We start from the raw sequence: 27,644 nt of genomic DNA, 5'->3' as shown, positions 1-27,644 counted from the left end.
AAAAAATAATTTTAAAATTCATTCTAAGTATAAGCATACCAAATAATGGAATTTCATTAAAATATTTAAGAGTAAAATTATTATTTTAAATAATAAGGGAGGTATTTATAATTTTTTAAACCTCAAGGGAGCTCAGTGAAATTGTCAAGAAACTCAGGCGAGGTTTCCGAAATTATGCCCTTTTTCTATCCGTCTAATAGCCTAATAGGGCCATAACCATGTATTAGTAGATAGTATGCGCCTTTATCGAGAATCCGAAGGGTGAGTTTTTTTCTGTTTCTATACATTAGTGCACCGCACCGTTCGAGGCCTTGTTACTTTCTTTGTCCCTTTCTGCGTTTCTTCTTTTTGGTCGTGTGATGAGAGGTCAATCATAAATGGGGGTAGCCCGGGTTAGTTAAGTACTCGTTTTCAAGAACAGAAAAAAGGAGGGGAAAAGGGAAAAACGAGAAACATCAGAAACTGTAAGTGAGAAAAATGGAGGTTCGAGGAAGAAGAAGCAGAGATATGAGTCCTGAAAGGGTGAAGATATGCACACAGTCCAGGTTGATAAGACCTGCTTTCAAAAAAGTTCAAGTTGTTTATTACCTCACCAGAAATGGCCAGCTTGAGCACCCTCATTATTTGGAAGTTACTCATCTTGCTAATCAACAACTTCGCCTGAAAGGTACTAATCCACAATCTGTTCTTGATCGGCGATATATACAGCTGCAAATTCGTGTTAAGGACAGCAAAATCTTGATTCTTGAGGTTCCATAGGGAAGCCCTTTTGGTATTTGGAACTTCTTTTTACTAACTTGTTAAATAATGTGTAGATGTCATTGATCGGCTCACACTTCTTAGAGGCAAAGCCATGCCCTCGTTGTATTCTTGGTCTTGCAAAAGGTACTTAATTCCTCTTTCCCGAATTTTCACTAGGCCTAAGATTCATAATCTTGAATAGTGATTTTAACTATTTATGATCTAATTGGGCACTTTTGCACATTAACCATTTACAAGTTCTGAATACAGTATGCACTTAAAAAAGATTCAAGTGCTTTATGTAGTATTTATTTGTACCTTGTGCTCTTAACTTTGCAACCCAAAAAAAGAAATTAATATGTGAGAATTATTTCTCATAGGAGCTACAAAAATGGTTATGTGTGGAATGACCTGGCTGAGAATGATATCATCTATCCATCAGAAGGAGCAGAATATGTACTCAAAGGGTCCGAAATAGTCAGTGATGGTTGCACAGGTGAGTTAATTACCTGACTTCTAACTTTTTTTTGCTTAACCACACTTAACATTTTTTTTCTTTTTATTAATCTTTTCTATATATGTTTGTCCCCTTTTTAATTTTTTTTTATCATGAATGGATTAGTTTACACTATATAATCTGTTTAATTTTGTGTATGTTTCCAATGAACCTGGTAACTTTCTTCATCAGAAAAATTTCAACAACTTCGAGTTGGCAGTAGCACACAACAGAATCAGCAACTTCCTCTTGGGAACGTGCAACAAAGGCCGGGAGTTGTAGAAATCACAAACTTCCATCCCAAACGCAGATCACTAGGCCATGTTCATCATCACAACAATGAATACGAGGATAATGATCAAAATGAAGCTGATCAAGTAGAAGAAGAAGAGTTGGATCAAGAAGAAGAATATGAAGAAAAGAGTAGCTGCTATACCACCTCAACTACACCTCAGTATTCTCGATGCTCCCGCGGCGTCTCCACCGACGAAATACACCACCACCAACTCCACCATCAACGACCTCAAAAACAAGAACAAAAGAAGCAAAAGCAAGAATCTCAAGAAACTATGAAAAACCCTAGGTCTGAATTCATCTTAGAAAATGAATCTCCACCGTCGACGACGTCGTCGAGTCTTTCGGATAAAGCCATGAACGAGACCAGCAACACGTCCAAGAGGTTCGAGGACGGCGACCCGGTTGGAAATGAGCCGTTACTGAGCCGGAACTCCATGCTTTTTCAGCTCATTGCATGCGGGGGGTCGCTCTCTTTTAGGGGCAATACTAATGGCAAAAATGTGCCTGATTTGAAGCAGCTGCAACAACCACCACCGGCGACAACTACTACGGCGGCGACCCCTGCTGGGGCTAGGAGGAGTAACTGTAGTGATCTGCATAAAGGGGTGTTGTGCAAAAGTGCTGCGGCGGGGTATAAGGCGGCGGCGGCTATGGAGGAGGAGGATGAGATAAAGTACATGTCTGAGAATCCGAGGTTTGGGAATTTGCAGGCTGAGGAGAAAGAGTATTTCAGTGGGAGCATTGTTGAATCAATGGCTACCGATGACAGGGCTCAGGTTGAACCCTCAAGCTTGAAGAAATCATCTTCCTATAATGAGGAAAGGTTGGTCTATGGACTGTAGTCCTAAAGCTTGTTTTTTGGTTCTTTGGCCTCATAATTAGTCAAATTTTTTCAAAGCCATAAACATAAAATAATAATAGCAATGATAATGGATTGAATTTATTTTCCAAAGTTAAACGAAACTAATCATGTCTTAATTAGAACCTTATAAAATTTTATTAGTCTAGATGTAAATTAGAGAACCTTCTTTTTGGTTTAGGTAGGGAAGAAAATTAAAATGAGAACCTTGTAAGTGTTAAAATTTTAGTACTCTAGATGAAATTAATTAGAGTATTTTAGTCTGGAGCCTTCTCTTCTTGTATAATTTTCTTGAATTAATTGACAGATTTCCACTTCAGACTACTATCTAATGAATGATCTAATTTTTTTTTTTTTGTAATTTTTTTCCGAATTTTAGATGATCTGTTTTTGTTTAAATATGAAGAAATTAACTTTTACTAAAAGACAAAATGATGTCATCCGGTTGACTAATGTTTGTCAACTCGAGGACTGATTGGCTTGCAGAGCACAACAGATCTGTGTAACCAAGGTGGTCGTTTTCGTCAGTGAGTACCCATAGTCATAGTCAATAACTTATGATGAACCAGCCTCTTGGTAATAACTTGCTCGATCGGAAAAAAACATTCAAGAAATTCAACTCACTGCTCGTACATGCAACCTGATGAAGCTTTAAGTAGCATTTTATTATTATTAAATTCACTTGTATTGTAATTATTGTTGTGCAGGAGCTCGAGATCAGCAATAGAGGATGCAGAAGCAACCGAGGAAGAGAGAAGAGAGAAAGCTTTGAAAGGGAAATGCATCCCAAGAAAAAGGTCTTCTTCTAAACAGTCCAAGAAATGACCATTCAGCAGAAGAGTAGTTGTGGGAAATCAATAATGATGATGATCTTAGCTGATGATAAGAGGGGGGATGGTAAAAAGTTGAAAAAGGTGAGAAATCAATTAGGATGTTGTCAAGATAATTGGTCATTCTGTCTAGTGCTTTAGCTACTGGAATCATATGGGCTCCTTTGTCTTTGTTGAGTGATTTAACAAGTAAATTGAAACCTTTCATGATTAATGGTACAAAGTCAAGGGTCCAGAGGGGAAGTTTAACCTCTCTTGCAGACTTTACCTGTTTGAAGCTACCATGCCCAGACATCACTTTGGATGGCAAAACTTTTTTTTTTTTAATTTTTTTCAGAGTTTTTGCAGAACAGCACTCTTTTTTTTTTCTTTTTTTGAGATGTAGTATCATATGACATGAGATAAAAGGTAATTTAAAAAAATATGTGGAAGTTAAAAAATGTGTTGAAGAAATATTCTCTAGAAACTCCACAAAAAATTTGCACAAAAATTGCAATCCAAATAGTCTCGTTGTTGATAATCAAGCGTAGTTCGGTGATTAAAAGTTTTTCAATTCTCAGTCTTTCAATGAAGGAAAAAAATTACGGGAGTGTTTGGACAAGAGTGGAGTTATTATTTTAAATATTATTTGATATAATTATTATAGTACTTTTTATAATGTGATATATGTGAAATAAAACAAATTGTTACAAATATAAAAAAGAGTTAAAATTTGTGTTAATGATACAATTAAAATAATATTTAAGATAATTTTTGTATCCAAACACATGCTGTTATCTGCCCTCTTTCCCTCTGAATAAAAAAAAAATTCCATCCATTAATTAATTAAATTGCTGTTGGAGGCTCTTTTCAAACATATTTTAATTCATCTTTTTTTTTGTATCACATGCACATTTGTTTCACAAGTTCAATTAAAATTTCTCCAAACTCCTCCGAGAACAAACAAAAGCCACAGGTGCAAGAGATTTTTTTTTTCTTTTTCGAGGAAAGGTCCAAGAGAAATAAAAGCGACTCCTGATCGACAGATTATTACAATAAGCAAGTTTCCTTATTATTTATTTGGTTCGTGGATATGTCATCTTTTTTTTTTCGGAAACGATAACAGTTGTATAACCTAATCTATTCTACACTAAGGGGGAGGAGCGGACCTAAGGAGGCCCAAGAATAACTCGGAAGGGATTGAACTACCACCGGATCAAACGGGTGCACAACACATCCGCCTGAATTTTTTGAAGCAAATCACTTAAATGTGGTATTTTGGTAGGAGGCAAGGGTTCCCACCAAGTTAGGTGGTGGCCACCAGCCTTTGCTGGTGGATCGTGGATATGTCATCGACATTTGCCAAATTTGCCAAATAGACAGATACCTTCATCAGCGGCACGGCTTGTGGAATGAATTTGGCAGCCAACTCCCAATATGGAAACTTAGGGATAATTTTAGAAACCTCCCAATAAGGTTTCTAAAATTACCGCAGGAAATTTATGCACAGGTTAAAGAACTGACATAGGTACACGAGTGCCAATACGAGCATAGGACTATCCACTATAGTTAGACGAATTTGAAACAGCTGAAATGAAAATGTGATGTTTTCTCTTATTTTTTTTCCTTTTGGTCAATGCAGGTGTCCCAACTTTGCCAGACTAATCCCTTGCGACTATACAAAGTCCCACCCAAGAATGCAAAACAATTTTAACACAACAGGTTGGAACTGGCAACCTAAGGGATACTACTATTGCATGTGATTACCAGCTGAACTTCTTGTTGGGGGCTATATGAATTGTGATATGCTGCTCCAATTTTTCAGGTCGGTTAGACAAATCAATAATATTTTACTTTTGCCACTTGAACTTGTAAAAGTGAATTGAATTTCTTGCAATAGTATGCTTCAATTTTTTTTTCGAACAGAGGAGGAGTTGAACTTAAGAAACAGGGGGAGGATAGATAAATTTGAATTCGAAACTTCTAACTTCTTGTACTTGTCATTTACATAATTTACTTTAGAATGTAATGTCTAATTGTTTGATTGGGCGCATGTTTCTAATTCCCTGTTAAGGCTGAAGTACGGTCCAAATTACTTGTTTTTCAATTTCACCTTGATTGATAAAGTATTTCTCATGAATTGATGAGTCTATTAATTGAACTAACTTTAAGCAAAATTTACCACTTGATAGATTAAGTTAAAGATTGAAGTTTACATATGAAAACATTTAAGTTACTTGGTCTCTAACTTAGAAAAAATTATAAACATTTATAATGAGGTAGACATATACAATCTTAAGTTCGTTTCAAAATATAAATAATTAAAAAATCATTAATCTTATATACAATAAGAATGTACACACTAACGAGTATATATGCATGTCATGTATGCAAGAATTTTAAATAAAATTAAGTGACATGTATTGACACCTACTAGTACATATATTTTAAGTATCTATAAGATTATATCTAAAACAAAAAAAAAAAAAAAACGTTTTATGGATGCAAGCAAATTGTTCATTGTCAATTTGGGCCAGCCACATTTGCGTGTAAATCCATGGGCTGAGCAGATTGGGAATTTACGTCTGAACTTGATGATACTCAACCACCCCTTGGACCAGATGATACTCAACCACCCCTTGGACCAGCTTGTCAAACCCAGTTTTTTCAATCCAGCAAATCCCAGGTCTGAAAAGTGTTTAGGCCCCTCGAATTCGTCCTCGGTGTGGTTAGATGAATTTTTGAATATTGTTACAGCTTACGTTTATGGGAAAATCTTGTCACTTGTCGAATCCAAATGTGGCAATATGACCACATCCAGCTCATTTTCCATATTGAAATTTTTTTTCTCTATAAACTAATGACACGTTGACAAAGAAAAATATTTACTCATTCCGTTCCACTTTGATATAGTTTTTTTTTTATTTCACACAGTTTAAGAAAAAATAGTTAACTTTATTGAAAGAGTAAATCTATCATAATTTTTTTTTTAAAAAAATATCCTTGTATTATTAATATTAGAAGTATGATTAATCATTATACCTTTACATTAATTACAATAACAATATTATTGGTAAGTTGCACCATTCAAGACATGAATTATAGCAAGTGTTGAATAAAATAGTTTATACTTCCCGATAACAAAGTACATTAACATAAAAATGGATATTTTAGATAAATTAAAAGTTAACTACATCGTCCAATTGAAGAGTGAATTACATTAAAACCAAGAGAGATGCTGCAACAGTACATGTGCAATGCACATGCTCTGAATTCCATATTGATCTCAACTTCCCAAAATTGAAACTGGTGACATTAATCACAGATTATTAGTTTTGTTGTCTTTAAGATTCGCAACAATCACGCAACGCCTTTTTAATTCTGATGCAGTTTTCTTGATTATTCTTAAGTCAACGGTTCTACCTTTCCCAGTCCTAGCTTTTGACATTGAGTTATTATCGACTTCACATGCCTTTGCTGAGTCTTCTTGATTAAGGTGATGTACTAAATGCCCTGTTGGCTCATTTAATTTAATTTTTTTTTTTGGATTGATCAGTTTGATTTCATGGAATGATTTGTTTTTTTTTTTGTTGTGATTGGTGAATGAGGGAAATGACTAGCAAAATCAGCATGGATTATGGAACAAGATATTGGGATGCAACCACCATCACGATTCACAAAGAAGCATGCTAGGCGGAATGATGAGAAGAAAATCAAAGGAATCATGAGATGAGAGGGATTATTACTACTGTTACTAGTATTTCTTTTTCTCTCTTATTTCTTTCCTTTTAGTAGCTGTATTCCTTGTCTGGATCGCGATTTTTTTGCAGAAAAATTTTTACGCACTTTTCGTAAACACATTTGTCAATCACCTTTTTATCTTATGTGCATCAAATTACTACGATGCATTTTTCTACAAAAATTTCTAAAAATTGCAATTCAAACGGGTATATATAAATGCTGTTAAGTCATGATTAGCATTATCAAAACATTGATAAAGCCATACATGGCAAAGGGCAAATACCATGAAATTTTGCTAAAAAGAAACCTTATCATTTAAAACTTGCTTTACTTTTTGAACCCTTACTCTCTTTTTCTTTGGCATCATTTTCTTTTGAGATGATGCAGTAGGCCATGCAATATGTTTATTCATATTGATCCTTACTTAGCTTAAAAATAAAGTAACATTTGTAATCTTCATCTCCTACATGTGGTTTTTGATAGTAGGATTATGGTTTTTACTTTTGCAACTTCTTTGTTTTATATTAGAAATTCGTATTATACAGAAGCACAAATTATTTTCTGAGAAATTAAAAAAAAAGGAGACTTTGTTGACAGATATGGTAGCATTGGCAAGCTAAAATATTTCAGTGGAAAGAAAACTAACCAGGGGCGAGAGTTAAAAATCAAAGTGGGGTGGATTCCATTAGCGAGTTTAGTAGTAATCTCCTTGTTTCCCTGTCCCGCTTCTCACATCGATCTGTTGGGGTCTGTGAGTTTAGGATTTAAGTTTCATAGGAGGCTCCAAAAGTTAGCGCCTTTTAGGGTTCTTCTGTGGGGATAGTTTAGATGTTAAGTTTGTCCATTTCATGGAAAGGCAAGCCAAATAATTAACTTATGCAGTAATGAGTAACCTCATAGCAATATATTTGTAAAAAAAATAAAAATTCTTTTCCTCTACATGAAAAATTTTTTCTAACGGGTGCCTCTTGTTAGATCACTTAAATTATATCTAATTTTGTGTATAATTACAATTATTGCATCTCTGTGTTTAAATACTTTTCGAAAAACTTAACATTTGAAACCCTACTTAATTAGGGCACATAGTATTGTTGATGTCAACTAATCAAGTATACTTAATATATGTGAAATTAAACCTAGTAGCTGGTGTGGGGCTAATTTCTCAGATTATTTGTATTTAAAAAAAACATCCGTCAAATGTACCTCTGACATGGGGTTTTTCTAATTGTATAGCGGCCGTGCTGACTCAGCACGGCCGCATAACTAAAAATTCCACCCAAATCTTCTCCGCAAAAAATTCAATGGTGCACAGTCGGTGTCAGAGGGGACGTGCTGACTGGGCACGTCCCCGGCTGACAGAAAATTGATTCCATCTGCGTATGAGTCAGAGGGGACGTGCTGACTGGGCACGTCCCCGCCTGAAAGAAATCCGCCATAGTCTGCTCATGTGTCAGAGGGGACGTGCTGACTGGGCACGTCCCCCAATTTATTTTTCCATTTCGAGTGGTATACTGCCTGGTGTGCAATACTAAAAGCGCATCAAAATTGCAAACCTTTCATTCACGCCAAATTTTCCTACCAGCCCACACTAAGGGATACTTAATTGATTACGATTGATTCAGCCCAATTATGAAAAAGAATATGGATAATTTCACGAACTTCTTTCAAGATCTATGACAATTGCAGAAAGTTCCTCTCCAATTTCAAGTTACACCCTCTCTTTACCTGTTTCTAGTAGCATAAAAATCCAATTTGATATTGTAAGCCAAATATGCCATCTATTAAACTTTGTAAACAAACAAAAAAAAAAAGAAAAAATTCCTTCTAAAATGGCATGAGAAAGAAACGCTGCACAATCTTCTATCTTTAGAGAAGAACTGTAATAAACTTCTCCAAAATATCTAGCATATTCAACATAATAACATTTTCAAGCAATTAGTTACCCTTTATAATTAAATAAACAAATGCACAACCATATAAAATAAAAGTCATCATATTTATTACAAAAGTAAAGACTAAATTTTCTAAGATACATGTGCATTTTTGTATCAAAATTTCAACTTTGAAAGCCTATCTTGCTTTTTAATTTTGATAATTGAAACTGGGCTAATTGCTCTGATTATTGCCAAAAAAAAAAAGGTCGGAACAATGTTGTTCTGACAATTTGGCAGTAGAAAACTATGCCTACCGGGCTGAGTCAGTCCGGTAGACAAGAGAATTCTTTTTTTTTTTTTTTAAGGTTTGAGCCCTGCAGCCTGTAGCTTACTTTAAAAAAAAAATAAAAACTTATGCTATCGGTAGCCTTTGTGGTTAATTTTTTGTTAAGCTCAAACGTATGAAAAAGGTCAAGATAAATTTGCTAAATTAATTATTTTTATCCCTAAAAAAAGTTTTTAGATAAAAAAATGTCATTCAATTTACAAGAATATGCATTTTCCAAATGTTTGAAAAATAATCGTTGAAATTATTATGTATAAAATTTGGTTTTATATTTTTTTATAAAATATATAGAAAATTGATATATATCTAAATAAAATATACAAATAAATTATTATTTGGTAGTGGGTTGTTAAAAGAATAAAGGTAAAAATAAATATAATAGTACTTAAAAGTACTTAACAATGTTTAGTCGGCTGACAACCTGCAACTTAACTTTAAAAAAAAAAAAAAAAAAAAAACTTGCAAGCCGGCAGCCAGCTTAAATTTCTTTTTTTAATTAAAAACTTTTGCTGGCTGTAGTTGGGGTTCGCCTGCACCATTAGCACAAAAAAGCTGCAGGGGAATCTCTTTTCGATCAATGGAGCTCACTTGCTCCTTTCCTTATCTTTTCCTTTTTTTTTTCCCGGATGGAATAATGCAAGTTTTGCTTTTTCCCCTCTGACTCATACGCAGACGGAGTCAGTTTTCTGTTAGCCGGGAACGTGTCCAGTCAGCACGTCTCCTCTGACACCGACTGTGCATCATTGAATTTTTTGCAGAGAAGATTTTGGGTGGAATTTTTAGTTATGCGGCCGTGCTGAGTCAGCACGGCCGCTATACAATTAGAAAAATTCCATGTCAGAGGTGCATTTGACGGATGTTTTTTTTAAATACAAATAATCTGAGAAATTAGCCCTGGTGTGGTGACTAATATGTTATTACAACTAATTTACAAATAGTCGCTGGTAATTTTATCTTGATTTTGCTTCGAGTGTTTTGACTGATTTTGAGATGGGCCCAGATCTCCGCGTAAAGGGTTTAGGCGCAGGTGGAACCCACCGACCGAAATTAATCAGAACCAGTGCCGCTGAACGCGCTTTTATTTTCTTTTTGCTCCTTCTCTCTTCCTTTCTCCCTCCCTTTCTTACATTGATTTTATTTTAGCCCCCTACAGCAGCAGTAGGAAATTTGAATTGCTCCTGAAAGTGAAAATTTGTAATGTGGCCTACAAGCAAGAAAAACTATTCACATGTGGCCCTTGGGGTGTTTAAATCAACTAAAGTTATATTTGTCTCCAACACCCAACTTAGCTAATACGGTGTTAGCCAAATAATAATTATTGAGTTTGTTTGGATAAGAATTTATTTGGATGATTTATTTGATTCAGTTACTATAGCACTTTTTGTGATGTGATGTATGTGAGATAAAAAGGTGATTGGGAATTGTGTGTCGCAAGCAAAACAAAATCTGAAAATTTTATTTCAAATTCTTGTTGTCTAAACAAACTATAAGTTCCTGATTTTAGTACTGCTCTCGCGGCTTATGCATAAATAATACTTTACCTATAGATATCCAAATGCATCTCAATGGATTTAGATGACCTTTTTTTTTTCTATCCCTTTATAAGGTTTGGAGTGTTTCTTGAACTCAGAAGGAAAAAAAAAATTTTCAACTATATTGGCACGCTTTATATTTCTACTTCATTAAAGCATGCATTTATTTATTTTCTTCTTGGGGTCAAAATGAAGTATGAGTTTAATGGTGAAAGGTGTTGATGAAGTTATTTTATTAAATGTTATGATGAAAATGAAGCAAAAACGTGATATTATAAATTTAAGTGAAAGAAAGGCAGTCACAAAATTACTTTAAAATGTCACAATTTGTTTAGACGTAATGCATTACTCCTCTTTAATCAACTAGAAAGGACTCTAGAGCTATCAAACAAATTACTTAAGCAAAGTTAGTAACTATATTTTTTTTTTTACACTTACACACAGAAATGAAAAGTTTCAATTTATTAGACTCTAGATTGCAATTTTTTCACCAATAACTATGCGAGAGATTAAGATGACAATCATTATATATTCATTTTTGATATTTCAATGTTAATTCATCTTGGGGCTTACAAGTTACAAGTAGAAAGTAAACACAAAAAAATTAAAACTATAATTTCATTCGTGTAAAGGACCGACTGAATCGAAATCTTTTCAACTTTAAGGGCTCAATTAAAACTTTTGATTCATTTAAAGGGCCAAAATGAAATTAATCATTTATTTTTCCTTATTGTTCACTCTCACAGGATATGCCCCACATCCCCATGTGACTCCACTGCTGTGTGCCAGCCCACAAATACGCCTCAATCAATTCCCACACGCAGTCACGCGCAAACTTCTCACTGCCCCGCCACCGACGACTCCATCCATTCCCCCATTATATCATCAGCTTCCACCACTCCTCCATTCTCCCCAACTCAACCAAGAAAGAAGAACAAATAGCAGAAGCTTGAGAGTCACTAGTGCTCCCTAAAGAAAAAGGAAGATGGCAAAATTGCTTGTGTTGGTTGCTCTCTGTATCCTTCCGGCCATTGCTAGTGCTGCTATTCCTGAACCGTTTACTGTAACTGGAAAGGTCTACTGTGACACTTGCCGTGTTGGTTATGAGACTCCTGCCACCACATATCTCCCTGGTAAGCCTAGCCCTTCACATTTTCACTCATTTTCTCTTTTCTTGTATGGTTTCTCTGTGCTAGCAATTGTGGGTTTAGCTTTAATTGTTAGATCTTGTGGACAGAATCTTCAGATCTCGTGTGTAATGTCTGGATGCTTTGATGTCAGTAAGGATCTAAATGTTCGAGTAGTTCTGAACTAATCCGTTGGATTCTGTGGGGGGTTTTTTTTTTTTGGGTTAGTTTAGCCTGAAATGGAGTCCTGATTCTGCTTAAGTAGTATGATTCTGTAGATTTTTTTTTTTTCACTTTTTTAATGGTATTGTTAGGAGAAGTGACTTGCCTGCCTTAGTTTTTGCCTTAGTTTTTGACATGTCCAAAACAGACAAAAGGTAGTACTTTGACAGGAGTTGTGGACTTGTCTAGTGCGGTGTTTGCTTGTTTTGATTTTCAAAATATAGCTTCTATACGTCCATAATCTATTCTTGGTTTTGTTGACAAAGTGAAAATGCATTTGGAGCCCTCAGGTCATTTGATTTATCCTGATAGTTTTGTTTATTCAAATTGGATTTTGTAGCTTGCCAATGATAAAATTTGCTGATGTCTTTGGAGGGTCATCATTTTTGGTTTTGGATCTGTGATATAGGAATTGGAATTCTTGTTTGTACCACTACCAGAAGATTTACAAGTATTTAGGTTCTCTGAGAGTCATAGCATATGAGGTAGCTAGGCATACTAAAACACAAGTAAGCGAACTCGTCAAACAAAAAGGTTATGTCTATGCCTGATTAGGCCTTTCACCTGAGAATAGCTACCAAATGTAAGAAATTTGTGTTAAAAGACATTTGAAGTATCCCATTATCTTCTTGGCAGGTTGCATTGTGAAACTTGTGTGCAAAAAGAGGGATAATCCAGACCAAATCACATTCACCAAAGAGGCTACGACCGACTCTACTGGAAAATATGAAATGCAGGTGGCATATGACGCTGGGGATGATATTTGTGAAATGGAACATGTCAAGAGCTCAGACCCTACATGCGCAACTCCTAATGCTGGCCGTGACCACGCCCGCATTTGCCTCACCCGCAACAATGGCATGGTCTCCAATGTCCGTCATGCCAATAACATTGGCTACTTCCGCGATGTGCCGTTGGCTAGATGCCCACAAATCCTACAGCGATATCAGGATGCGGAGTCAGATTAAGGCCAATGTCATATTGCTCTTTTGATTAGCCTTTATTTTTGCTACAATCTTAGTAGGACTGATACGTTGTTGTGATAATTTGGTGCTATTGGCATCTATAGAATTTGTTTTCCATTGTTCTTGGATGATGGTGTTGTGTCGTTTAACTCTATTATGATTAATTTAATGCTTCATTACATGGTCATTCTGTTGTGGCTTTCCAGTAGTGGATTGTTTCTTTATATTTTCTCTTTGTTCCCTCTTGCTGATTGCTGATTGAGTTTTAGCATAAGCTTTTTCATACTTTTGAAGGTTGGAATAAAAGATCAAATTCTGCTGAATCATTTCAAACCTTTGAGTTGGTCATAGTTCTGGCTAGACCATTTTATCATGTCCAAATTCAGAAAGTTTTTTCTTTTCTTTTCTGCTAGACCCTCTTCCCTCAATGTTCATCTCTATTTTCCCCTGGTGCATTGGGATTCTGTGGTTTTGTACATTTTCTGGGCATTATTTGACCAAAATTTCTCAGCCTAGGATTTGGCTCGATGTTTCATCAATTAATTCAGTGCACAGATAACACTGATGTTCTTAAATTAAAAAGGATAAGAGGGCCAGCAACTGGTTTCGTTAAGTGCTGCCAACAAGTGTGTAAACAATCACAATATGAGCAAAAAACTGAAGTAAACAAGTTATACTTGCCTTACATACACGTCTTCACAAATTTGTGGAAACAATAATAGCTACCGCAGGGAACTGATAAAGGAGGACAACACAGTAGGAATTTCATCAAGCCAATTCACCAAAACATTGAGAAAAAGGATTCTGACCGGGATGTTGTCGATTAAATTTTGATCTGGACTTTACAAGCTGTTAAGACATTGGACATGGGGGAATACTCACATCAGTTATCCCTTCCAACATTGAGATAATATTCTTCAATGATGGGCGAAGAGCTGGTTCATCTTGAATACACCATAGTGCCACCAGGACCATTCTCTCGAATGCATTCTTATCCGTAGAATCATCATCCATAAGTTTGTCCAGCTCCCTGGCTGCAAAGCAGTTATAAGCCCAGGATGGTAGGTGAGTTTCTTCTGGTCGTGATAAATTGACTTGAATGTGTCTTCTGCGGCATATAATTTCCAGCAAAACAATCCCATAACTATAGATATCAACCTTCAGAGTGATGGCAGTTTTTGTCTTCCATTCTGGTGCCATGTATCCCAATGTTCCCCTTTCTCCTGTGAAGGTTCTTGTTTGATCCGGTTGGAGCAACTTAGCCAAGCCGAAGTCACTGATTTTAGCTGTCCAGGATTCATCAAGCAAAATGTTCTGAGGCTTTATGTCACAATGTATTATAGGAGCTTCACATCCCTGGTGGAGATAGCAGATCCCTCTTGCAACGTCAAGTGCTATCCTGACTCTCTCATTCCAGTCTAGGCGCCCCTTTGTCCGGAAGAGAAGATCTGCGAGGGAACCATGGCTCATGTATTCGTATACCAAAAGCCTCTTGGAGCCCTCGGCGCAGAAGCCAAGCAAACGAACCAAATTTTTGTGACGAGCTCTGCCAATCACCCTCATTTCTGCTTTGAACTCCCTCTCGCCCTCCTCAACTACCTTCTCCAATCTTTTTACTGCCACAAAGCTTCTATTGTCAAAAGTTCCTTTATAGACTGCCCCAAAAGAGCCCTTTCCTAACTCTTTCTCTTTCTTAAAGCCGTTAGTTGCCCTCTTCAGCTCATTATAAGTGAATACTCCAATGGTGAATTCCTTAGTCAAGCCAGTTCTTCCTGTGTCCAAAAGCTTCTTGTACTTCATAAGGCGGAATTTGAATATGAAAATGCCAGAGAGGGCAAGAGCAGCGCTTGAATAGGCAAAAGATCCTAAACTTAAGCCAAGAATCAGCGTCCACGGGGGTTTAACATATCCATCTCTTGCTCCTCCATTGATTTTCTTCACTTTGAAAAAAGCTGAGATTGAGACATTAGTATTAATACTATCAATCCTACTGTAGCTTAATGGAAGAGCATATTTCTGACATAAGTCCTGTGACTCGTCAAAAAATGCCGCATCACAATCACAGTCCTCCAAGCAAGATTGAAGGCATTCTTCTTTCCCTAACATCTTTGCAAAGTAAGGGACATCTTTGAACCTGAGATCTTTCAGAGCTGTAAAGTCGTAAATGTCACCGTATTCTTTCCCCCCAATGCACACTGCTCCAGTGGAGTTCCTTTGACAGCCACTGGGGAAATCTGCTACCTTCTCGGTACCTGGTAGACAATTGCAATGGGATTGATTGTTGGACCTGGTGCAATAGGCGTTGACACCACAAAAACTGCTCACATCACACAAATCATCAATTGCTTGCCACACCACAGTTGTTGATTTGTTGGTTGTATTCAGGGAATGAGAATACAAGACTAAATTTCCATCAAAACCAAGGTTTAATCGCAAGATTACATTGTCTTGTTGCAAAGATGAATTGAAGCTGATTATAGACAAGTCCTTGTTACTGACTGTTGATAAATTCGTGTCATTAACCAGCAAAAATGCGCCACTGCTATTGAGGTACTAGCATGATTCTGGCCGTGCATTGCACGGCCTACCCACTGATATGATCAAACAACTTAATCACAGCTGGGCAATCAGGATCATATATGTATATATATGATATGACCAACTGAAAAATGAAGAGGTAAACAATGAATATGCAAATCACAACCATAGATTACATAAACTCAAACATTCATGTCTTAGCAAAACACACACTTCAGTTCAACCCACAGTTACATATTAGGGGGTTTTAATAGGCTTCATTGCCTATTGAGTTACAACATTGATGGTTAAACCATTCATAAATATATTAGGATCCATTACTTTCTAAGTCAAAAGAATAATGGATCATAATATAATTCAAAAGGCATTGTCTAAGCAATCAAGATAGTCATCAAGGCAATGAACAAAAGATATAACAAAAGTGCAGAAATCAGGCATATCAGTCTTCCTTTGCTTTAGGTTTCTTGGCTGGACTGTCTTTGATATTTGCAGGTGGACCATACGATTTTGCAGGTTCTTTGGCAAACTCTTCAGCAGCCTTTGTTGGTTGTTTAGGATCTGTGTCTGCTGGTAAATCTTCTGGAAATTCAAGGCTTCTTTTTGCTCCACTGGTTGCAGATGTCTGGCTGTCTTTGTAAGAACTGGCTCCAGCAATTTCTTCAAGTACCAACTTTGTGCTTGGTGTGAACAATTGATCCTTTGATGATGTTTCTGCATGCCTTGCTGATGAACTGCCAAGTTCAGAAAAAACTTGAGTGTTTTCTGGAAGTTCTAGAGGAAGGGGACGGTCTGATAGTTCAGCTGCAGTATAAGCTTTGATGACAGTATTCTTTCTCTGCAGTTGACCTTGGAAAGGAGTCTCATAGGATTTCAGAAAACAGACCACTGTGTACTTTTTCAAAGCATCATTAAGTTCAGTATCTATTTGAAAGCCCTGCACCAGAAAATTTTTTTAGTTAGGTTCAGTGAATTCCTTTCTATGTATATATGTATTTATGCCTGAATATAAGACAGAAAATTCATACTTACATCTTCTTGTGCTTGTTTAAGCTGCAATGGAGTGAACTCAATCAATTTTCCAGCATCTTCTCCAGATATAATGCAGTGTATTGAGCTCGAAGCATCAGTTATAATAATTGGAATGCGAGCCCTTTAATTGAGTGGAGGAATTAAGATTAATATATGGCAACAAATGCGAATAATATTTAATTTAGAAGCATAAGTTAATGATCTAACCTGAGTTCAACTTCAGTTTGCTGTTTGCATGAAGGACAGTGGATGATCCAGTCAATGTCAGCATTCACAATTTTGTGACAATTCGCACAAGCTGTAGTCCAATATTTGCTGAATCCATATGCAAGTTTGACAGTTCCTTGCACCCAAGCTGCCTTTTGCTGAGGCAGGCAACCGTGAATGGTATTTGAATGTGAATTAGATAATAAATAGTTATATTTAAGCAAAATTGTAGAATAACAATATAGTACTTACAACTGGAAATGATGCCTGAAAATTGCTGATTGCTTTGATATCTTCTTCATTTGGAGGAGGAAGTAAATAGCTTGCATCATTGTATGTTTTAGCATCAAGCAAATTCCTGATTTCTTCCTTGTTCAAGCTGAACCTGAATGATTATGTTCAGAGGACAAATACAAAATTTATCAGTAAAATAAGTTGATAATTTATGGAAAAAACTAAAAAGAAAATTATACTTACCATTGCCTCAAAGATAGCTCATCTGGGAGTGGAGGACTGATCAGAATTCCAGATGAATACCTTGTAGTGAATGACAAAGCTGTAAAAATGATGAAATGGTTTAGTAATTATAACATTAAGTACTTAAAAGACACACAATAAAGAAATCATAATGCATAATGAAAAATTTACTATTGAATGTGGTCACTTTAACACGGAGAGCTATGATTAGAGGGGCAGTGCTAATCATGTCTGCTATTTTGCTCCCTTCATCATGTTCAAATTCATTCCAGAGAGTCATAAGCATGAGTTTCTTCCTGTCAGGTATAACAAATAAATTATAACTACTGCCATTAATCTAAAATGAGTTAATAAAATAGTAGTATTCAGGTTTGATTACTCTTCATTCACTATTATAATGTCTCTAGAAATAGAATCTGGATCTAGCTGCTTTATTGGGAATGCGTGAATGACAAAGCCTCTAATATCTGAAACAAAAGTGTTGATATGAATGTAAGAAATCAATAAAATGTCAAATGACTGTCAAGTAAATTAAAAAATAATGTAACAAAAATTACTGCAAAGGTTATCTGAATCAGCATATTTGTGCAGATCAGAGAAGTTTGTCAGCTCAAATATGCAAGGCAACATAGGTGGCACAGGTTCAGCATAATTTTCAATCAAAGTCTTGTAGTTCAAAATCCAGGAGCATTCATAAGTCCCAACTCTGTATGTTGGGTCAGCAGGAACCACAATTGCATTAGAAACATAATATCGTTGATAAGGCTGCAGAAATTTGCTGAAGGTCTTGATGTGTTGTTCATAAGTCACAACAGAAACTTTTGTTCCCTGATTAGGATTAGGAAAAGTTAGTTATATATATATTATGAGTTATAGCTATAACTATAATGTTTTTGGCTAACATTATATTTATGACACAGAAATTAAAATTATAGAAATGAATACTTTAATAGTTAGGCGAGTATTCACTTGTAATCAAACTATAGTTCTGATATCAGTAGATGAAACTATGGTTCGTATAGATGAAAAGGTTAACTGCCATAAGTATGTCAATTGTTCCAGTTCATTAGTCCTGTGCAAATTTAGATAATTAACATATTATACTCCCACATGCTGTCTGGTACAGCCTGTCTTGATGACCAGCAGAAATATGCAATTTTTCCTCCCCTTAAGCTTTTACAATTTCATTATCTGTTTAGTGTGTGTGTTTTTTGTGAGATGTAATAAGCAATAATGTAACAGGGTAAACTGGAATTGCATATGTATATGTTTGTGATATGCTCATAACAAAGGTTTGTAATGCTAGAATAACTTCAGTATAAGGTAACCAACACTTGATAACAAACATGTATCTAAATATGCTGATAAGGAGGTTATTCCCATATTATTGGGTTTTTTTTTTGTGGGGGGGGGGTTCGAAGGAAGTTCATGGAGCAGGAGCTACTCTTGACCAGATACTCTTTTTTTTTTTTGATGTCACAGATTGAGAACATTCTTCTTTTTCTTCTGGACCAACAAAGCCTACTTGCTAGCTGGATAGAAAAACTTAATGAACAGCAAGATTCCCTTCAGGAGCAGGTTGATATAAGTAAGATGTCAGAGTTCTAAATTCACTGATTACTATGTCAAAAGTGGTGCTAATCATCCTTATTCTCAGCTTCAGCAAGTTTTCAACCATGTGGTAATGAAGAGGCAAATCATAAAATGTTCGTTTACAGAATCTAAAATATTCTCATCTATGAATTTAATTAATGACCAGAGAGATAGGAAAGAATTGCTGACCTCAGTATCTGTGAGCAGAAAACGCATAATTCGCCTAGGTGGAACTTCACGAGTTAATTGACTGTGGCCTCTGTGAACAACTTGTGCCAGAACAGTCCACTTTTCTGCTCCTTTCTGAATGTTTAGTATGGAAGATATATGTCTAGGCATGATGGGCTGTATTTGTACAGAAATTAGATAGTGAATTAAACAAAATAATAAAGTTGAAAAAAAGGGCATGAATATTAAAACCTGATAATACAATCTGGGAAGCTTCGAGAACTTCTTTATATACTATATTTTTAGTATGATCAGTGCATGATTCATCAAAATAAGCTGGCCTAATAAGTACTTTTACAGCCGAAGCTGTTTTGGCTCTTGAAAGTGCAACATATAATTGGCCATGTGAAAATACAGGTTCTTTCAAATAAATACCAACAAAATCTAAAGTTTGGCCTTGTGCTTTATTTATTGTCATTGCAAAGCACAAACGAATTGGAAATTGTGTTCTCTTATATGGAACTGGATATTGTTCATCACTTGGTGGCTGCAAGGAAATTCTATGTATAAAAACTTCTTTGCCACAAAAATCACCAACTGCAATTTTAGCACAAATAACATTCTTGCTCAAACTCTTTATTATCAGTCTAGTTCCATTGCATAATCCTTCAGCAGGATCAAGATTTCTTAAAAGAATTATTGGGGCATTCGATTTTAAGAGTAACCTATGTGGAGGTAAATTGCTTGGCGTAAGAGTATTCAAAAGATCAATATATTCAGATTGATGATTTTCATTCAGTGTTTCATCATAGCTTAGGTACTCAGTCAAATCTCCTGGAAATTTTTTGATCAATTGATCATTTATTTCATCTACAAAGTTATTCTTTGTAGTTAGAATTGCTCTATTTTGTGAGCAATACAGTTTGTTTGAAGGATCTTTAAATTCAGGATACACAATATTGATTAGCTTTTCAATTGCATCAGTCTCATTATTATAGTTAACTATAATTGAAGATGGAAGTTTTACTATGTCATTTTCATTTGTTTCTTGTGTCCCATCTCCAATTCTTAAAAGAAACTGTGTGAATGAAGGATCTAATTTTGCTCTCATGTTCTCTATTAATTGCAATTTCTCTAATTTGTGCCATAATGGAGAATTTATCAAACATGCATTTATCATTTCAGCTTTTGTTCCTTTTCTAACAACTGGCAATGTTTGTCTAAAATCTCCTCCAAGTACAACTACCTTTCCCCCAAATATTTCTTCTGAATTCATTAAATCTCTTAAGAGATCATCTAAAGCTTCAATTGCTGCCTTTTTAGCCATTGGTGCTTCATCCCAGATTATGAGTTTTGCTTCTTTGATCATTGCAGCTAAAGAAGTTTGTTTACTGACCCGACATGTTGCACCATCAAAGATATCTATTGGAATTTTAAATCTGGAATGTGCAGTCCTTCCACCTGGTAAAATGGAAGCTGCAATTCCTGATGTAGCTGTAGCAAGAGCAAGATAGCCTTTAGATCTAACATCAGCTAACAAAGCTCTATAGAGAAATGTTTTTCCAGTACCACCTGGACCGTCAATGAAAAAAACACCAGGTCTATCTGAGTAAATTCTCTCAGATATGACTACGAATGCTTTTTTCTGTTTTTCATTGAGTAGCTCAATTGAATTTAAGTCAATATCTGAAATGACAATGTTTCTTTCTGCTCTTAATTCTCGAGTTTCATTGTCTATATTTTCATAAGAGAATCCAATGGGAATCAAATTATACAAATGTATACTTTTTCCCATCGATTGCAAAAATCCATCAATTTGTTGCAAAACATTTCTTTTCACTTGTGTAGATGTCATTGCTGAACATTTGGCAAAATCTTCTGACATAGAAGATTCAAAATTTTGCCACAATGCCTTTGGGTCATTAGGGCAAGAATAAACCAAAAGTGTTGCAAAGAGTCTCCTCATTTCATAGGGCATATGAAAAAGTGAGGCTTCTTGTAAACAAATTTCTTGGCTGTTATCATTTTGTAACAAGCCTCGAATTAATGCTGCTTCTTGGAACGTTTCTACTTGAACTCCATTAAAGGTTCTTAGGTCATCAAATGAAATTGGACATCTAACCTTTGATAAGAGTAATCTCAAGTAGTATCGTTCTCCTTCGGAAGGATGAGCAGTCATTATTCGACCTATTGATTCACCTCTTTCTCTCAATTTCCAGTATTTTTGCTTAGGTAACCAGACAAAATGATCAGGAAATTCTACATAAGTACAATTTAGATCCTGAGCTGCTTTATCTGTCCTATTCATGTAAAAAAATTCAGTGAGCATTGTTTTTTTCAAATGATAGTTATCGACAACATTTTGAAGATTAGCTGTTTTTTTGAAACTCATTGGCTGATAATTCTCCAAATGTAATTGTAAATGAATAATAGGTGGCTTTATTTCACTCATACAGAATCTAAAAATTCTCCATGCTGCCTCAGGTGGAGAAACCCACCTAGCTGATACATATTGTTTAATTTCATCAATTTCTGAATCAGATTTATTATTCACTACAGAGAAGCTAGTTCTATCATGACCTTTATAGATATACTTGTAAATGTATTTGACTGCTTTAATTGTAGAGCATATTTCAACATTAAGATGACAATCAAATTTAGCCAAAAGATATGGATTGTATGGTACAACCCATCTGTTATCTAAAAGAGTTGATTTAATCTTAATTTGAACTCCATCATCTCTCCTTCGATATTCAGGATATGCATTAAGAGTTTGGATAGTTTCCTCACAGAAATTTTTAGGAAAATTATTCTTGCAAGTTCCATTTTTTCTCATGCATACATTTGTTGGATCAAGTGAACCACATGGTCCATGAAGCATATGTTTAATGACCAAATTATATAGATGTTCATTTTTCTCTTTATTTGGTATCTCGGCACAAACAATTTTATCATATTCTTCAGGGGTATACATCTTGAATTTTGACTTTAAAATTAGCAAGAAATGTGCATGTGGCAGTCCACGTTTTTGGTATTCAATGACATAAGTGTAAGCTGCCACTTCACCGAAGATGCATTTTTTCAAAAGTTCATCTCTAAGCTGTTCTAACTTAGCATGAAATACTCTAGCAAGCAAATCTGGTCTGTTTTGTGCCTCTTCTTTGTCTATTAAGTGTTCTTTTATTTCTGGCCAATTAGGATTGCAAGTCATGGTCAGAAATATATCCGGTTTACCATACTTCTGTACTAATGTCATTGCATCCATGTATTTACGTCTCATATTTCTCGGCCCTCCAATAAATGATGGCGGTAATATGATACGTTGGCCAACATTAGATGCTTGACTCTCACCTGATCCTAAAGCATCTATTATGCCTTTCAAGAACTCTCTCCTAATTTCCTCTTGTTGTAATCTATAGAAGTCAAGTCTTTGTGTCTCAAGCTTCACATATTGATCAACAATATATTGTTGTAGGAGGCGAGCAAAATGTAATAGCCAAGATTCATCATTGTCCCTAATCTGAAGTTTATAACAATAGTATTCTCGAAGGGACACAAAATTTGGATCTTCATGTATGTTTTCCATTGCTGTGGAAAAAATAATAGTACATTATTAAATGTGTAATCATAAATATTAAATAGGTAAAATGAAAGATCATGGCATATATTTATTATACTAACCATGTTCTTCATTTTGGATTAATTGTTCTGCTGTAGCAGCATTTGCAGGGGAAATCAAATCTGCTACAGGTTGTTTTTTTTTCCTCTTTCTTCCATATACTTTTGCTCCTTTCTTTGGTATTCCTTGGTGCCAGCCAAGATCACCAAAAGGAAAAAGTATTGGATATTGGAGTGGATCATAACATCCATAATAGTACTGTATATTTTTTGAAGCACCACTATGGGTATGAACTCTAATATCACGCCTGCCGGTTTCTCCATTTTCTTGCCCCTCAACCCACAAACCAGCAACTTGTGAAGTTGTCGGTCTATTATAAACTCTTTGATCAACACCGGGCAGAGTTTTTAACACAATGTAGTAGTTATCTAAATTAGGTACCTCTCTCAAATTTCTAAAAAATTTTGCATATGGATTAGACTCAAGAACTTGCATAATTTTTCTAATCACACTTTCAGATAGTCTAGGACAAGCTGCTAATCGATTGCTTACTTCAGTTTCAAAATCATTGAAATATAACTGTAAATTATTACTATGATCATTGGTTGAATTGAAATCATTCAGAAAATGATATATTTGTCCTTGAATTCTAAAAGTGTAAATTCCTTTATTCCTTTTTGAGAGAGTCAGATCAGCTTTAACACCGAAGGAAGTGAATCCAAAATGATTATTATACGTTCTAATAAGAGCTCTAAAAGATTGTGCCTCTTGTGAAGATGAAGTCAATAGCTCTTTAAAGATATCTGGAATTTTATTTTGAGCTAAAATAACTTCACCATCTTGGCAACAAAAATATGCTGTCTCAGAAAAAAACTTCTTCGCTCCACAATGAGGACAATCTAGTTGGCGTGGTAGGATATCAGCTTTGTCAGGAATTATATCCAACAAAGCTCTTCCTGTTTTGCATCCTCTTCCTAAAATATAATTATTTTAGAGAACTTAGTAGTCAAATCATTCAATTGATTTTAATGCTAGTTTAAAAACAGATATTAGAAAACTTAAAAATATTAACTATAGACCTGGTTGAGTTTTTTTCAGAGATGATCTGCGATGTTTGGAATGAGATCGAGAAGTACGCTGAACATCAACAGCTGAGGAACACTCATTCACAATCATGATGCTTGTTCGATTTTCAATTATATTTGTAGAAGCAATAGATTTAGATTTTGCTCTCAATCTTTTGTTTTTCCATCTAAAGTAGGCCAGTCTCCTATATTCTTTTTTATTTATTACCTCTCCATGATATATTTCAGAATATTCAAGAGGGCTCTTATCATAAGGACCAATTGATCTAGATTTTCCTCTCAATTTTTTCTGTTTCCATCTAAAGTAGGCCTGCCTCCTATATGCTTTCTTATTTATCACCCCTTCATGATATATTTCAGAATAGTCAAGAGGGCTCTTATCATGATATATTTCAGAATAGTCAAGAGGGTTCTTATCATAAGATATAACAGATGTACTACCTATTATAGGTATATGGCTATTCACAGAAAGGGGAGGAATATAATTAGCTAGTTCCATATCTAGATTTGATATTTCAGAATAGCTAATTATTTCTTTAACGTTTGCAACTTGTTCACTCTGAAACTGATTTTCTGTAACAAATGGTTCCTCATTGAAGTTCACTTGTGACAAAGCAGCAGGTTCAACACCACAGAGGTTGATTAAAGATGAATTCATTGTAGGCAAACAATGCTTGTCAGTAGAATCAGAGGTATAATGAACTTCTCCAGTTTTTTTTGGAGGTAAGTAAACATTTTTACCCCTGCAGTCATTTGGCAGAATTACATTCCTATCGATGTGATTTTGTGAAGCACATGTTTCAACAGAGTGCTTTTCACGGATGTCATTCTCACAGTTCATTACAATAGGAGAATATGGTTGAGAAACAGAAGAATCAAGAGTAAACTTCATATGCTCAGTCAGCATATTTAAGTTTCTCCTTTTGTTTCTTTCCAACATTGCTAAATCAAGGGAATCATCAAACATCTCATCTATCAATCTAAAACCTGAACTAAATTTTCTTTTTTTCTTCATTTTGAAACACAGAAGATCAAAACCTAATTTTACTATAAATAAAGCAAGATACTAAACCAAAGGCACACAAAATGACAGAATCAAAGCATCCTAGAATAGCTAAAACTAACTAATATATATAAAATGGCAACCTTAATAACCCGAAGTACAATGATACTAAATGATGTAATTATTGAATAGATAAACAACTAACAGCATCATGCAACATTTGAAATTAAAAACAGAGGCAAAAGTAAAGCATCATAGCATAACATCAAACACATCGCATTTCTTATAATTAAAAGAAAGCAATAAACACAGGCAACAACAATGGGAAAAAATTGCAGTTCAAATCAGAAGGTGAGAAAACAGAAACATACCTATATTTTTTTTGCTCGCCTGAATGTTGGCAAAAGTCCGGCAGCATTTGAAATGAATATAAAAAGAGAGGAAAAAGTAAAGGTAAGCTAATCGAAAAATTACCATCATAATTATTCTTTTATGCATAATATAAAAGACATGGCAGTCTTTAATTAACGGAAGGCAATAATAAATGAACAGAAGGTAAGAACATTCATCAAAGTAAAAAAATGCAGGCTGAAATAAAAAGACAGAGAATAGAAAATACCTAGATTTTCTTCGCTCGTCTGCTGCGGCAAAACTGAGAAACAAAAGTATATATAGGGCTGGGAATACAGCCCATTTTGAAAGCTGCATCACAGCATACGTCGGTAGAACATGCATCCCTAAAATGAGCTGATTTTGGGAAAAAAGAGATATCAGTGAACTGTTTTTTGGGGCAAAAGAAGAATTGACGTCAATTGGGCGACTTTTTTAGAGACAATCGAAAGGAAGTACAGTTAATTGCTCGAGGAATTGACAGAAAATCGAAGATTTTGCAGGGCCGTAGATTTTGGGGAAAAGGAATTTTACTGACCTAATTTTTGGGGCAGGCCAAGAATTCACGTGCGTGTGGAGGATTTTCTGGGTTGAAATCAAATTGAAGGACAATTTAGTTGTTGAAGGATTCGGTAAGAAACTGAAAATTTTGCAGGCCGATATGGTATAGCGACCTATTCGATTGAGAGAAAGAAAAAGGCTATTCGACAGAAAAGAAGGGGAAGGGAATTCTGGCTAAATGAAGAAAGAAGGAAGTTCAATAACTAATAAGACAATTAAGGTGGTGTTGACTAACTTTAACATCAGTCATAACGGCCAAGTACATTACTTCTAACGGACATAACTCCATTAATTTATATTAATTATATAATGAATCATATAATCTAATTCAAAACAGCCCATGTGATAAAAGGGCCCACAAATAGTTTACAATTATTTGCACTTGATCAGAAAATTATAAAAGAAATATTTTCAAATATACAAAAATAACCCTAAATAGTTAGCAACTATTTAATGAGCTAGTTTTCATAAAAGGATTCAATTGACCTTTCACATCAATTAAAAACCAAACAAAAGGAACAAATGCAAATAATTAAACCATTGTTACCAATTAGCCCCAAAATAGTAAGGAACTATTAAGACTTTGCATTTGAAGACCATGCCTGAAATAGACATTTCTCACTTTTTGGTAGAAAAAACCAGAAAAAAACTCCTTTCTCTAACAATATAGTGACACTTGGCATTCAATTGAGAACTCCAATTGTTCTCTTATCTAGTTGGTAGATAGGCTTCGCGGCGGGGTACTCATGTCAGTGTCAGAACTCCAATAGGCACTTTCAACAGTGTCTCCTGCCTTGGCAGGATAAGCAACAAGATTTCCATCAGATTGCGCAACTAGACTGTATCTTCCAGTTGAGTGATTGGTTGAAGAAAGATTAGAATATAGTCGATGGTCATGGTGCAGAAATTGGTCCTCTAAGATGGTATCTGTAGGGAAGTCGAAACTCCGCCAGATAACTTGATCTTGTTCATTGTAAATAACAAGATTTCCAGAGTCTAGCATGGAGGGACACTTGGGTTGCTCATTCTGCTCGGGAGTAATAAACCTATTCTCATTCCCAGGGCTTGCCAACATGATCCTTCCACTGGTGAACTGGAGAATTGCATTTGATGATACTGCTGCATCATCTCTAGTGGCTGTCCAAACAATAGTATCATTTGAGTTATCCACTAACCAAATTCCAACTTTAAAACCTGATCCTTCTTGAAAGAATCCGAACGCAAATCGACTGGAAGGTGAGAGCCATATAGTTGACTGATCGGATGCTGAAATAGTGGAATACTGGCACACCACCTGCTGTTGAGCTCCGGCAAGATCTTTGGAAGCCAATGTCAGGAGTAGCAAGAAAAAAACTGCAAGAGAGGTCATTAGGGATTATTGGAATGTTATCAAAACTCAAAAGTGCTTTAATAATAGCTCAGGATGCATTCAAGAAGAGCATTCTGATTTTTGGGAAAATTTTTTCCAAATAATCTTCTATCAAAGCATACTCATTATTTTTTTTTTCCGGAGACGATAAACCTAATCTATCCTACACTAAGGGGGAGGGGGCGGACTTAAGGAGGTTTAGGAGTAACTCGGAGGGGAGTGAATCACCACCGGACCAGATGGGTGCACAGCATACCCACATGAATTTTTTAGAAACAAGTCACTTAAATGTGGCATTTTTGGTTTTAGAAACAAAGCACACTCATTATTTGTGTGGTGGAAAGAGGGGGATAAAAAAAAACCACGGAAACATGGCCAAGTTTAATAGAAACCGAGGACTGTTTAGAATTGTAAACAGAAGTTGTCTACATCTTGACTAAGCCATTGATGAAGTGCATTACAATTTTTCACAATAATGACGTAGACAATCACCGAGAAAGTGCATTACAATTTTTCACAATAACAATTTTCTACAATAATGATGATGACAATCACTGAGGAAGTGCATTACAATTTTCCACAATAATGATGAAAAC

At 35.4% G+C, this 27,644-nt stretch overlaps 6 protein-coding genes across 6 annotated transcripts; 2 read left to right on the top strand and 4 right to left on the bottom strand.

Moving 5' to 3' along the window:
* The first annotated feature begins 253 nt into the window (after positions 1-253).
* On the top strand, positions 254-3,500 carry LOC113697966 (protein SOSEKI 2-like). Its single transcript, XM_027217603.2, has 5 exons — positions 254-667; positions 816-885; positions 1,122-1,237; positions 1,430-2,357; positions 3,101-3,500. The coding sequence occupies exons 1-5, from the start codon at positions 478-480 to the stop codon at positions 3,216-3,218; spliced, it is 1,422 nt and encodes a 473-aa protein (XP_027073404.1). The 5' UTR covers positions 254-477; the 3' UTR covers positions 3,219-3,500.
* Positions 3,501-11,498: 7,998 nt separating this feature from the next.
* LOC113699089 (major pollen allergen Lol p 11-like) lies at positions 11,499-13,196 on the top strand. Its single transcript, XM_027219181.2, has 2 exons — positions 11,499-11,828; positions 12,681-13,196. Exons 1-2 carry the CDS (start codon positions 11,681-11,683, stop codon positions 13,010-13,012), a joined length of 480 nt encoding a protein of 159 aa, XP_027074982.1. The 5' UTR covers positions 11,499-11,680; the 3' UTR covers positions 13,013-13,196.
* Positions 13,197-13,861: 665 nt separating this feature from the next.
* LOC140010536 (G-type lectin S-receptor-like serine/threonine-protein kinase LECRK4) lies at positions 13,862-15,865 on the bottom strand. The gene is made up of 3 exons (XM_072057822.1): positions 15,824-15,865; positions 15,602-15,671; positions 13,862-15,507 (listed from the first exon to the last, which is right to left on the bottom strand). The coding sequence occupies exons 1-3, from the start codon at positions 15,863-15,865 to the stop codon at positions 13,862-13,864; spliced, it is 1,758 nt and encodes a 585-aa protein (XP_071913923.1).
* On the bottom strand, positions 15,699-25,899 carry LOC113699550 (replication protein A 70 kDa DNA-binding subunit B-like). The gene is made up of 12 exons (XM_072057793.1): positions 25,657-25,899; positions 25,348-25,475; positions 25,100-25,118; positions 19,043-19,198; positions 17,818-18,088; positions 17,640-17,727; positions 17,432-17,556; positions 17,261-17,339; positions 17,036-17,168; positions 16,784-16,941; positions 16,577-16,697; positions 15,699-16,481 (listed from the first exon to the last, which is right to left on the bottom strand). Exons 4-12 carry the CDS (start codon positions 19,190-19,192, stop codon positions 15,987-15,989), a joined length of 1,620 nt encoding a protein of 539 aa, XP_071913894.1. The 5' UTR covers positions 19,193-19,198; positions 25,100-25,118; positions 25,348-25,475; positions 25,657-25,899; the 3' UTR covers positions 15,699-15,986.
* On the bottom strand, positions 19,558-24,692 carry LOC140010535 (uncharacterized). The gene is made up of 4 exons (XM_072057821.1): positions 23,720-24,692; positions 22,703-23,614; positions 19,616-22,609; positions 19,558-19,568 (listed from the first exon to the last, which is right to left on the bottom strand). Exons 1-4 carry the CDS (start codon positions 24,690-24,692, stop codon positions 19,558-19,560), a joined length of 4,890 nt encoding a protein of 1,629 aa, XP_071913922.1.
* Positions 25,900-26,391: 492 nt separating the features above from the next.
* On the bottom strand, positions 26,392-27,048 carry LOC140010534 (G-type lectin S-receptor-like serine/threonine-protein kinase LECRK3). Its single transcript, XM_072057820.1, has one exon. It carries the CDS (start codon positions 27,046-27,048, stop codon positions 26,392-26,394), a length of 657 nt encoding a protein of 218 aa, XP_071913921.1.
* Positions 27,049-27,644: the final 596 nt, after the last annotated feature.

The sequence above is a fragment of the Coffea arabica genome, chromosome 7c, assembly GCF_036785885.1.
Source record: "Coffea arabica cultivar ET-39 chromosome 7c, Coffea Arabica ET-39 HiFi, whole genome shotgun sequence".
NCBI classification, from domain to species: Eukaryota; Viridiplantae; Streptophyta; class Magnoliopsida; order Gentianales; family Rubiaceae; genus Coffea; species Coffea arabica.
Note: the sequence above shows the minus strand (reverse complement) of the source record. Positions and strands in the feature narration are given on the sequence as shown.

Bases quoted from the DNA above. Each gene is read 5' to 3' on its own strand.
- LOC113697966 (XM_027217603.2), top strand. From the start codon at position 478: ATGGAGGTTCGAGGAAGAAGAAGCAGAGATATGAGTCCTGAAAGGGTG. The intron at 886-1,121 runs GTACTTAATTCC...TATTTCTCATAG, and splicing joins TATTCTTGGTCTTGCAAAAG to GAGCTACAAAAATGGTTATG. The intron at 1,238-1,429 runs GTGAGTTAATTA...TTTCTTCATCAG, and splicing joins AGTCAGTGATGGTTGCACAG to AAAAATTTCAACAACTTCGA.
- LOC113699089 (XM_027219181.2), top strand. From the start codon at position 11,681: ATGGCAAAATTGCTTGTGTTGGTTGCTCTCTGTATCCTTCCGGCCATT. The intron at 11,829-12,680 runs GTAAGCCTAGCC...TCTTCTTGGCAG, and splicing joins TGCCACCACATATCTCCCTG to GTTGCATTGTGAAACTTGTG.
- LOC140010536 (XM_072057822.1), bottom strand. From the start codon at position 15,865: ATGGATCCTAATATATTTATGAATGGTTTAACCATCAATGTT. The intron at 15,672-15,823 runs GTAACTCAATAG...TTCATTTTTCAG, and splicing joins ATGGTTTAACCATCAATGTT to TTGGTCATATCATATATATA. The intron at 15,508-15,601 runs GTGGGTAGGCCG...ATTTATCAACAG, and splicing joins TAAGTTGTTTGATCATATCA to TCAGTAACAAGGACTTGTCT.
- LOC113699550 (XM_072057793.1), bottom strand. From the start codon at position 19,192: ATGCCTAGACATATATCTTCCATACTAAACATTCAGAAAGGAGCAGAA. The intron at 17,728-17,817 runs GTAATTTTTGTT...CTTTTGTTTCAG, and splicing joins TGATTCAGATAACCTTTGCA to ATATTAGAGGCTTTGTCATT. The intron at 16,698-16,783 runs GTTAGATCATTA...ACTCAATTAAAG, and splicing joins CAAACTGAAGTTGAACTCAG to GGCTCGCATTCCAATTATTA.
- LOC140010535 (XM_072057821.1), bottom strand. From the start codon at position 24,692: ATGTTTGATGATTCCCTTGATTTAGCAATGTTGGAAAGAAACAAAAGG. The intron at 23,615-23,719 runs GTCTATAGTTAA...ATTATATTTTAG, and splicing joins TCTGAAAAAAACTCAACCAG to GAAGAGGATGCAAAACAGGA. The intron at 22,610-22,702 runs GTTAGTATAATA...TTTTTTCCACAG, and splicing joins AATCCAAAATGAAGAACATG to CAATGGAAAACATACATGAA.
- LOC140010534 (XM_072057820.1), bottom strand. From the start codon at position 27,048: ATGACCTCTCTTGCAGTTTTTTTCTTGCTACTCCTGACATTGGCTTCC.